At 37.1% G+C, this 12,020-nt stretch overlaps 1 protein-coding gene across 1 annotated transcript in view; it reads right to left on the bottom strand.

Annotated features, from left to right (window-relative positions):
- Positions 1 to 9,883: 9,883 nt before the first annotated feature.
- Positions 9,884 to 12,020, bottom strand: part of c4h10orf67 (chromosome 4 C10orf67 homolog) — a 50,257-nt gene continuing 48,120 nt past the window's right edge. The window contains exons 16-17 of the mRNA XM_041246555.1: positions 10,574 to 10,680; positions 9,884 to 10,174 (exon numbers count right to left, since the gene is read on the bottom strand). Of these exons, the coding sequence (XP_041102489.1) occupies positions 9,884 to 10,174; positions 10,574 to 10,680 (398 nt within the window). The remainder of the gene's footprint in view (positions 10,175 to 10,573; positions 10,681 to 12,020) is intronic.

The raw sequence follows: 12,020 nt of genomic DNA, 5'->3' as shown, positions 1-12,020 counted from the left end.
TACTGATTAGAGGAGAAACCTCAAGATGGAGCGAGGTAACTAGTGGTGTACCACAGGGATCAGTATTAGGTCCTCTGCTATTCCTAATCTACATGAATGATTTAGATTCTGGTATAGTAAGCAAACTTGTTAAATTTGCAGAATACACAAAAATAAGAGGAGTGGCAAACACTGTTGCAGCTGCAAAGGTCATTCAAAATGATCTAGACAAGATTCAGAACTGGGCAGACACATGGCAAATGACATTTAATAGAGAAAAGTGTAGGGTACTGCATGTAGGAAATAAAAATGTGCATTATAAATATCATATAGGAGATACTGAAATTAAAGAAGGACTCTATGAAAAAGACCTAGGAGTTTTTGTTGACTCAGAAATGTCTTCATCTAGACAATGTTAGAAGAGGAAGAAGCTAGAAGAGGTGGAGAGCTTCACCTACCTTGGCAACATCATTGACAAACAGGATGGGACAGATGCTGAAGTTAGAACCAAATTGGCAAGGCAAGGGTGGCTTTCCAACAACTGAAGAATGTCTGGAGATCCACAGACCTGACAGTCAACATCAAGATCATAATCTTTAACACCATCGTGAAGCCTGTCTTACTTTACAGAGCCGAGACCTGGAGAACCACTGTCACCACCATGAAGAGAATCCAGACTTTCATCAACACCTGCCTCAAAAGGATTCTGTGAATTCGCTGGCCAGACAGAATTAGTAATGAACAATTGTGGCAGCGGACAAGACAGCAGCCTGCAGTTGAAGAGATCCTCCAAAGACGCTGGAGATGGATCGGCCACATGCTCCTCAAGCCTGCATCCAGCACCACAAGGCAAGCCCTCACCTGGAACCCACAGGGGAAAAGGAAGAGAGGTCACCCAAAGAATACATGGCGCCGTGACTTGGAGGCAGACGTGAAGAGGGAAGACCACACCTGGGGACAGCTGAAGCAATTGGCTCAGGATCCGGGATGGCTGGAGAGCGTTTGTTGGCGGCCTATGTCCCAGGCGGGGTAACAGGCGTTAGTAAGTAAGACAACGTTGGGAAGCTATAAAAAAAGGCCAACAAGATGCTCAGATATATTGTGAAAAGTGTTGAATTTAAATCAAGGGAAGTAATGTTAAAACTGTACAATGCATTAGTAAGACTTCATCTTGAATATTGTGTTCAGTTCTAGTCACCTCGCTACAAAAAGGATATTGCTGCTCTTGAAAGAGTGCAAAGAAGAGCAAGCAGAATTATTCCAGGTTTAAAAGGCATGTCTTATGCAGACAGGCTAAAAGAATTGAATCTATTCAGTCTTGAACAAAGAAGACTATGCGACGACCTAATTCAAGCATTCACAATTCTAAAAAGTATTGACAATGTCGACCCAAGGGACTTTTTCAACCTGAAAAAAGAAACAAGGACCAGGGGTCACAAATGGAGATTAGACAAAGGGGCATTCAGAACAGAAAATAGGAGGCACTTTTTTACACAGAGAATAGTGAGTGACACCCTGGGATCCTTCAAGAAGCTGCTTGATGAGATTCGGGGATCAATAAGCTACTAACAACCAAACAAGCAAGATGGGCCTTGCCTCTCGTTTGTAAACTTTCTTAAGTTCTTATGTGACTTTAAGACTAGGATGAATGTGCTACCCGTCCTGTAGAAGTTTGCAATAATAGACAATGAATTGTGATAGGCTAATGCAGACGTGTTGGGTGAAGAGAAATAACCAACGTAATCGATACAGGTGCTATAATTGAAAAAAAAAAGAGCGAGAGGGTAAGGCATTCTCACAGCCACAGAAAACAATCCCAAATGCAATGTGACAATGGTAGGAGCAGGACCAACAACTGATATTGCTAAACTATTGATTAAAAAACGACGTGCGTGTTTTTTTTTTTTTCATGCATTCTGCAAAAGGTTCAGTTTGCTGAATGTGTCTATATTCTCACTGTTACTGACTAGGTCTGTGTGAGCAAATCAATAGACTGACTTACAGACAAATAGGCTAGACAGAAAGATTGCTTGATTGGACTTTGATCGATCACTTGATTTGTTTTGGTAACAGATATTTCTTTAATAGAACTTTGCCTTTAGTTTAATGTATCGTAGTTTCCAAATATTTCGTTTGTTCATTAAATTATAATATACGAATGGGCTGTGTCAAACATCTGCATCAAAGCATTATGCTGCTTTGATTTACAAAAGTTGTAGCTTAAGCCTTACTCCATACAAGTCACATTTGAATAGAAAAACGTTCTTTCCACAACTCCAAATGGATTTGTTTTAGTATTTTCGATTAAATACTTCGAAACACGCCAAAACGTGTGACCATATAATTGAATTTGACTGGCAATCTGCAAAGCGAGTGCATTCTATTTAAATCCTCAGTGGGCTGGTTTGCTGACTGCGAGCACACGTGTTTTGATTCCCAGGGATTCTCTGTTCCTTTGCTTGGGTGAGCACCCAGGGCTGAAACACTTTGACCGCGTTAATCGCGGTATGAATAACAGCGACCGCCTTGTCTATGGTACGTCACCAGCACAACGCTCAGGTACAAGGTCAGAGAGCCTCAAGACACAACATGCCACCCCGCACAGAGTATGTGTTTAGGCAGGTAACCCTGAAAAGTAATTATTGATATGTTAAACATTATTTTTAAATGAGTTTTTTCAGACAGGCTGAGTGTTCGAAGGTGTTTCTTTTGTAGGCTGTAGTGGTATTCAGTTTGGCTAGGCGACACGAGCTGTGTTACAATAATGTTACAGTTGGCCATTTCGGCATAGCTTCAATTTGGTCCCGTTCAAACGCCTTTCTGTTTTGTTTTTAAACACATTACAGATGTGACATGTCTAGCATTTGAATCCCCTGCCAACATACCATATAGAATTCCACTTAGACTATTATACCCTAATGATTTCGTTTTCTGGTTTTGTATCGTACAGTCATATTGTAGGCTGTCACTACTTTGCATTCTTATTGCATCTGTTACATTTCTATACAAAACAATACTTGATGGTAATATTCTGCATTTCCTTGCGTTATTGTTTTTCCATAACACAATCAAGAAACACATAAACCAGCAACAGGCTTAACAATAACACTATAATTATGATGTTATTATTGTTGTTTTTATTGGTTGTTTTTTTCTTGATTTTATTATAAAAATAACATTACAAAATTAAGGTATACAGCAAAATGACGCGTTTAACTTAAGATACATAGGTAGGCTATACTGAGACTAACAGCTATATACACGAACAAACAGCTATATCATTATTATTATTATTATTATTATTATTATTATTATTATTATTATTATTATTATTAGTAGTAGTAGTAGTAGTAGTAGTAGTATTGTTGTTGTTCTTGTATTTGTTATTTGTTTTCTAAATATTGAATGTTATCCTGAATGACGCGTAATCGCATGTATTCAAAGGGTAGTCTACCTACGGGGTCTGTACACATACACACATCGTACTGCAGCTTGTACTTACTCTTCCTCAGAACCATGGAAACCTTCCCCACCGGTTTATACCATAACATGTAATTTACCATGACAATGTGCAAGGCAGGAACATCTCATTTATAACGTTCGCCATTGTACTGTGTGTTCAAGGGGCGCAAGTGTTGGTATTCCCATGGATGTCCGCCGCTTTGCAGCAGCAGCACTGGCACTCAAATCTGTGACACTTGGAAATTCATTGTAAAAAGGTGACGGTCACGGTCTTGCATTGAAAGACTTTAAAAGGCGCTGTTTTTGCTAAACGACCAGTGCAGAATTCAGGTACCAGTTTAGTATGTGTTGCGCGGTGTGACAGCCAATCACGCAGGTGTTTCCTTTGCAACTGAGAACAATTGTAAACTGCAGTACTGTTTCCAAAAAAAAAGTCCCGATACATTGGCGTTCCAAATCTTTTCTTGGGTAATTACAAGACTGGATATGTAGAGGGTAACTAGAAAGTAAGCTTACCACATCAACGCAGCATAACCTTCCAATCAGCCTGTATACCCTCTATGGAAAATGTCTGCCAGAGCTATTTCCACATTTGTAGTTATCATATCAAGTAGATTTACGCATCACAGCATCACATCTACACATGTTAAAAGTGAACTTAACTTAGGGCACTTTGTTTACACCACTCAAGCCCTTTCTCGCAGGCACTGATCATTTAAACCATGAAGCTAAGTGTTCTGATGTTGGTATTAGTAGGCTTCTTACCTTACAAATAGATACACAATCAAACAAAGTTCTGTGAAATAATGAATACCATTTCCATCAGAAATACCTCTATCCAATGTTTGTTTTCAAACACCAAAGAAACCTTATAGGCCTCTTCAGGGATATTTGTTTTGGATTATTATTATTATTATTATTATTATTATTATTAATTAATTAATTAATTAATTAATTATTTTTTTTTATAGCACTTGCCAAAGTTTGCAACAGTTTTTTGTTCTTTCTTTTTTTTTTTTTTTTTTATCAAAGGCAAAACGGACTTCATGAACTTCAAACATGTAACCCAAAACATTGATGTAAGTTGCTATAAATGGAACAAATGATTCTAATGCTGCCTGCCCTGGTGTGTGCAATTCAGACACTACTCCACGCGATGGCGCTAAATGTCACTAACGATGTTCACTGTTTTTAATACTGTACTGTAATTAGTTATCACCATTACGAGCTGAAAGTGTACCTCTGGAAGACAGCATTCAACCAAAATATTTTAATAGTAATGTTAGGAAAATTATCATAATTTTAGAACAAACTTTATTGTAAGAAAATATTTTTAATCACAATATTAAAATCTTTTCTACAGATAGATTAGGATATAATAGTGGCACCTCCAAATTATTCCGGCTTCATTCCAACTGCTTAATTACTTTAATTGCCGCCGAGGTACAGCTTGGGACAGGACTCTGAACTGCACGGCTCGGTAATTAAGGACACTGTCGATAAACTATAAATCTAAAAGTACCCCTTGTATCATATACAGTATGCTACACATCTACACAAAGAATTACAAGATTAGCTAGAAATATTAGATGCGGGTACATTTCTGTCAGTGAGGCTGTTTACTGTATTTCTGTCCTGTAAATTTACAGACATACTGTAAAAATAGGTTTTTTGTACACTGTTTCATTTTAATGAATTTTGAAGAAATACATGTTTAAGAGTTGGCATGGTTTATTTTGTTAACACGTGAGGTTTGGGGGCGTCTAAATAATAATAATAATAATAATAATAATAATAATAATAATAATAATAATAATAATAATAATAATAATAATAATAATAATGTGTATTATCTGTTTCATTACGATTTAAAATAGTTTTACCACTGGGTGTATAAAAATTAAACATCAAAGTGTAACGACACTGTTGGTGCAGTTGAGTCGTATTGATGTGCTTTTGAAATAGGGTTATGTTACTATATTCGGTCATTTTCAAACCAAATTTCTCTTTCGTTTAGTGATAATAAAGGAGTCATAAAGTCACCCCTGCAGAAAAAAATGCCTCAGCTGTGTCATATACAAACTTTACAATGATCATAAGCAAGTAAAAAGTTTGTTTTTAAAAAGAGAAGCAAAATCACTATTTATTGTCCTGCCCCATCCCATTATTTCACCCCCCGCAGAAATAAAAAAAAAAAAAAAAAAAAAAAAAAAAAAAAAGAAAAAAAAAAAAAAAAAAAAAAAAATGCCTCTGTCGACACAGTATATTTTTAAGTTTTGTAGAGATCAACACCGTGACTTATTACTACCAACCACATTTGGCATTTCAATAATCAGTTATTAGGAGGGAGCCGGCTTCTCAAGATCGCGTTATTAGCTGGTGTTCTGTGGCTGAGAAGAATCTATACATTACGCTAAAATTTTGCGTCAAAGGAGTTTAGTGTCTCGTAACATGTGAACAGACAATATCGCTCGGGATATACGCTCACCTTTTCCCATATTGGGACGACATTTTATATTAATTCATTTTTTTTTTGCCCGTTCGTGCGGATCGATTGTTCGATAGTTAGTAGGTGTGAACGCCCAAAAACGAACAAAACAAAAACCTGTAAACCCTTAAAGGCTCAAGAATCAAAGTGTCTTAATTAACTTTGAAAAAAATTCCAGGTTGCGAATGGATATAACGCTTATATATATATATATATATATATATATATATATATATATATATATATATATATATATATATATATATATATATATATATATATATATAGAGAGAGAGAGACACACACACACACACACACACACACACACACACACCAGTTTGGCATCAATAGGCCTATCAGGGATAGTTATGGAAAACATATGGAGTTGTGATAACATTTTTTACAAAAATTAAAAAAAAATACAAAAAACAACAAAAAAAAACAGTTTACATTTGTGATAGAAGTTGTCAGGATCTACAACATAGTTGTTATATTTTGGTTAGGTCCTGAGAGAAGACCAGGAAGTGGTCAATATAGTCTATAGCATTAAAATAGTCAATTGTAAATAGCTAGCAACTGTACCTTTAAAATAACGTGCTATTTTTCCTCAGTAAATAATTGATTAGGTATACAAAATAGGAAACTACACTATATAGGCTACAGACAAGTTGACCATCCCTTGTGAGAAAATTGTTCATCTAACCTTCATGCAGATGAAAGGTGAAAGAACCTGCAACGGGATTTGCCTTTTAGGGTCGTAAATGCTTTCAGTTCAAAACGTTTGTGTTTGTACCCGCTTAGTTTTCATAAACATCCTTACGGTCTTTCCACCAAGACGGTACTTGGCATTTCCGTCTCACAAGCTGCAGAGCGAGCACTACTTATTGATAATGTTCTCCCTGAGTATTTCACTGACTGCAAGGAGCGCACGTGTTGGGGTTCCCACGGACTGTCCGCCGCCGTCCAGCTTGCAGCGGCACCCACAGCCGAGACACACATAGGGGATTTGAACAAAGCGACCCCCACCGTTTTGACATGAATGCATGTTAAAAAGAGTTTCTATAGTTCACAACCAGTAAAGAGCTCAGGTACCAGCAAAATTTGTATTGAGGTGTCTGACAGACGTCCTCTTTGGCTACCATACTGTGCGGGTAAACGCTCTTTTATTCTGAGACCAGCACCTTCATTATAACCCCACACACACTGCAGTAAATAACCACTTGCCTTTTAGCTGGTGTTTTCTTTTTACTGGATGTCATAGTCGTTAATAAATGTAATCAAAAGCTCAATAAAAAGGGGCTTAAATCTCCAATGTTGATATCTCAGAATGATATCTCAAAATGAACCCTTCTAGCTTTCCCTATAACAATAGAAAACTACCTACAAATGGTTAGATTTGTAGTTTTAAGCGATGAATATGCAAATACCAACTATTCCTTAATTAATTTAATATATTTTACATCCATTATATTTCAGATCTATTTTGAGACGGACCATTCAACTACACTTTTATTAACCAAAAAAAAAAAAAAAAAAAAAAACATGGTTATGTATTCTAGATACTCTACTGAACACAAAGGAGTCAGTGTAGTTTCTGAACTGAATCGTTTGATCAAACAAAGCCATACTTAGGGGTCAATCTTGATGCTTCATATTTTGGACACTTTATTTGAACCCTTTGTTTATCATCTCACAAGTTAACAATTAAAAGGGAATTTTTGTTTCCTCATAAATTCTACAAAAGCGGTATGGCTTCAAGGTTCAGCGCATGTATTGTATTATTTTTATTATTGGGCTATTAACTACATTCGTTTTGTTCTTTTGGTTACATACAGGTTAAATAACAGTTTTTCAAACCACACTGCCCAGAATACATGGTCCCATAAATAGCAGGTATCATTAATTCATCATCTACCTGACATATGATGGCATCATAAAGCCCAGCTATTAAACTTTTTGCGCCGTTTCTAAATACACGATCTGTTTCTCACAAACTGCGCAGTGTACATTATACTAAGGTACCTACTAAAATCGTCAAGAAAACTGTAAGTTTTGTTGACGCCACTGGCTGTGATGGTCCTGACATGAGGGCTTTTGGTACGGAGTCATAAGAAACACGTGCTTCGTTTAAACTTGCGTAAAAATATCAAATATGTAAAAGAAAACTTCTTTTTTTTTTGTTTTCTGAGTACTGTGTTGAAATATTTAGAATATTGAAACAATAAATGAATATTACTTGAAATTAGATGACTGGTAGAATAAGGATTTATACAGTGAAACACAACCGGTCAAAATACAGACTACTGGTTATCAGCAAATAAATACGTTTACCAAAAGTATGTTAACTTCCACAGCACCCTCATTAACTATGACTGAGTGAATTCTACTTTTCACAAAATTCTATTCAAGCAAGTAGCCGATTTCTTATTTTTGACTGCAACTTTAATGAGTCAATTCTGGCTTAATAAAAAAGGAACGTGTGAAGAACCTACTATTTGGAGACCATCATTCAAGTAAGCTCTCTGGTGGACCTTTGGTCTTGTGCCCACTCTCAATAGGTTTTGCAGGGCTTCTATAATGTGTTCTTTTCAAGCTTTTAAAAGATAGACACACCTTATTGTGATAGAAAGTAGTTCATATTGAAAGGCCAGACACGCCCCTGCACTGTAGTAAAGTGGCTCTCCATTGTGTGTTGAATGCTGCGTGACCGGGCATGTGTCCACTGCAGAAGAAGACAATCGCACAGACCAGCGCCCTACTACCTGTGTGACTGACGAGTACCACTCGTCTTTTCTCTATTTGAACCTCTTTCAGAACATTCGTAGGACAACGTGTGCAGTGTTTCTAAGAGCTTGCATACAACAGGTGATGAGCAAGTTTCCTGTTTGCTGAATGGTTTACATTCACTACTGCAGCATTTAAATTGGTCAACCTATTTGAAGGACCATTGCATTGTATCAGGGTGCAAATCACAAACATTCGTTTCCAATACATCTCTCAACGCCTGCCCCAGCCCCCCCCCCCCCCCGAAAAGAAAGAAAGAAAGAAAGAAAGAAAGAAAGAAAGAAAGAAAGAAAGAAAGAAAGAAAGAAAGAAAGAAAGAAAGACAGACAGCAACTGCAATTATCTAAAACGAACACAGGAAATACTTATTTTGATGAGCTTGTTTTCACAATCCAAGTGTATTTATATAAAGTACACGCTGTGGTAATGTGCATGGCTTGGTGGCGCGCATACTTGGATTCAGTGGCTGGGACTGAATACTTCTATCTGATTATTTCTGACTGTCAGAACCAAGTCCTTCCCGACAAAAATCAGCCGCTGGATCCTTTAACCAGTAAATAATTGTGTAGATGATCATTTTCAACAACCCGTGCTAACGAAACTGCAGGAACTTGTTTACATTGTGTTATTTACTTTGTTTTACTATAATGTGAATATGTTGAGGTTTGCATCTCATTTCTTAAGGGGTCCCAGAAAAGAATAACAACACAAGTGAAAACTTGTTACAAATAAGAAACTAAGAGTAGCCTAACTTAGGGTAACCTATTGCGGGTCACGATAGTCATACTGTATTCTTTTTGTGTTTTGGTTCACGCGTTTTGAACTGGTGCGTTTTAAACCCGCTTCGTGAGATTGCGCATAGAAATAACACTTTTAAAAGTTAACCGTGTATTGGCTATGCTGTTCCTGCCCCTTTTCATTTATCTCGCTGGATGGAATGCGTGTTATCTCTAGGTGTATAATCCCTTTGCTCTCGCGCAGGGGGAACTCTGCGTTGTGATTGGCTGGCGCTTCTAGTTAATGGCACGCGACTGTGGATGTAGTTATAAGAGTCCTCGCGTGCCAGCCTTCAGCTGAAGCAACTCTTAAGCACCCAGAGACAGTGCAAGGAGCAGGCAACTGCTGTTACTGGGCAACAGGACATCACGTTTAAAAAAAATGGACACAGTGCTAGATCAGTTGACGGGGTTGGACTCCTTCTCCTCCCCTTATTTCGACGAGGAGGATTTCTTCACCGATCAGTCCTCCAGAGATCATTTGGACACAGACGAGTTTCTGTACGAGGACGTTGACTTTCTTACCACTCAGATTCAAGAATACTGCAAGGACAGCAGAATAGTGCACGATGGGGAGTACTGCGATGCTGGCAACTTTTCTTTCTCGTCCTCCTCTTCCACCTTCTCCTACGGCTGCGCTGACAGCACTGCAGAAGTGTCCCCCCAGCTCAAAGGAGAGGGCCCGCTGATGAAAAGGAGAAGGCGGATGAGATCAGAAGCCGACATGCAACATTTGAGGCATGCTGCCAATGTCAGAGAGCGCCGTAGAATGCAGTCTATAAACGATGCATTTGAAGGACTCCGGTCTCATATCCCTACACTGCCTTACGAGAAGAGGCTCTCTAAAGTTGACACTCTGCGTCTCGCCATAGGCTACATTAACTTTCTCGCAGAACTTGTGCAGTCCGACATGCCTGTAAGAAACCTGAGCAACGACACTTCCAATCAAATTAAAACAGTTATTATCTGCAACAGAGGAACAAGTAAGCTGATTTAATGATATATAAGAGAAAGGTTACGGTTGTAAAATTAACTGTGGTTGTATTACATTATTGGCCATGTTGAAACGTATGTGATTATTAACCATTGCATTATTGTTTTCTCTTTTCAGGATCACCATCTCCAAGTGATCCAGACTATGGCCTTCCTCCTCTTGCAGGGCACTCTCTCTCCTGGACTGATGAGAAACAGCTGAAAGAACAAAACATCATTAGAACAGCGAAAGTGTGGACCCCTGAAGACCCCCGAAAATTAAACACCAAGACCTCTTTAAACAACATCGAGAATGAGCCCCCTTTTGATTTCATATCATAAGAACTCTCATACTCACTTGGACTGTTTTTAAAAGACGTTCTACATACTGAATGTGAAATGTAAAATATAGACATATATTGTAAATTCAGCTATCCAATCTATGCTATTAATGGCAATCAACTTATTTATTGTATTTATGAAATAGAATTAATGAACTAGAATCACCAGGTCTGAAAGTCTTTGGATTTAATTTTGTATTATTTATTTGAACCTAATATATGATGACCTAATTTAATCTAAAAAGAGAATATATGTATATATATTTTAGAAAGTACTCTAAATACTGTGAATTAATTTATTATAATATATGAATTTTGTGTATTTTTGAAAATAAAACATGAGAATGCTATTTAATGGCTCTGATTGAGTTGGTGGTTATGTTATAAATAATTATTTTTTTTATAAAATCAGATGACAGATTTGAAGCCACTAAAATTATATCCCTTGTATTCCTTTTACTTACACTACATGGCTCTTGTGTATTGTTTTTTATGTAACTAGCTGGTGCTGCATCCTTAGTTAATATCTCATATTACATTTAAGATCCGTTGTTACACACTCCTGATAAAATAAAAGGTTAACTGGGACAAAATGTCTATAAATTAGATTGTTAGTAACTTGTAATGTGGAAGAAATGGTTTCCAGCCCTTTAAACACTCCTTATCAATTATATTAAAGAACAGCTTTGCATGTATCGCTTCAGATTTACAAAGTATATTTGCATAACAAAAGCAACAAACTGCCCCTGGTATCGAACACTTATCTCAGAAGTGCATTGGAAATAAAATGCATATGAAATTAGCTTCCTGCATTCACTGCCGCACTTTTATATAACTAATTCCATTGTTTTTTATGGACAGCTTTAATAATGGAAGGGGGCAAACAAGGATACGGTCCCATTAACGCAAATGTTTGCAAAGTGTTTGTTATTTAAAGATTTTTAGAGTACCATTTGTATATATAGCCTATAGTTTCTAAAGTTGATCATTTACTGCATACAGTAATATACACTTGTGTCCACAACACATTCGTTAAGCACGGTGGTTCCTTTACTTAATGTTGTGAGTGCATATGTTTATTTTTTATAAAAGTAAAAAGCATACCAATGATATTTTAAAGGACGGACAAGTTGAAGACAAGCAAGTTGCGTCTTTTTTTTTTGGAAAAAGCCTGATTACTTTGTCTATCATTCAACCACCTGATTCTAAGACCAGCCA

The sequence above is a fragment of the Polyodon spathula genome, chromosome 4 (genome assembly GCF_017654505.1).
Source record: "Polyodon spathula isolate WHYD16114869_AA chromosome 4, ASM1765450v1, whole genome shotgun sequence".
Classification (NCBI taxonomy): Eukaryota; Metazoa; Chordata; class Actinopteri; order Acipenseriformes; family Polyodontidae; genus Polyodon; species Polyodon spathula.
Note: the sequence above shows the minus strand (reverse complement) of the source record. Positions and strands in the feature narration are given on the sequence as shown.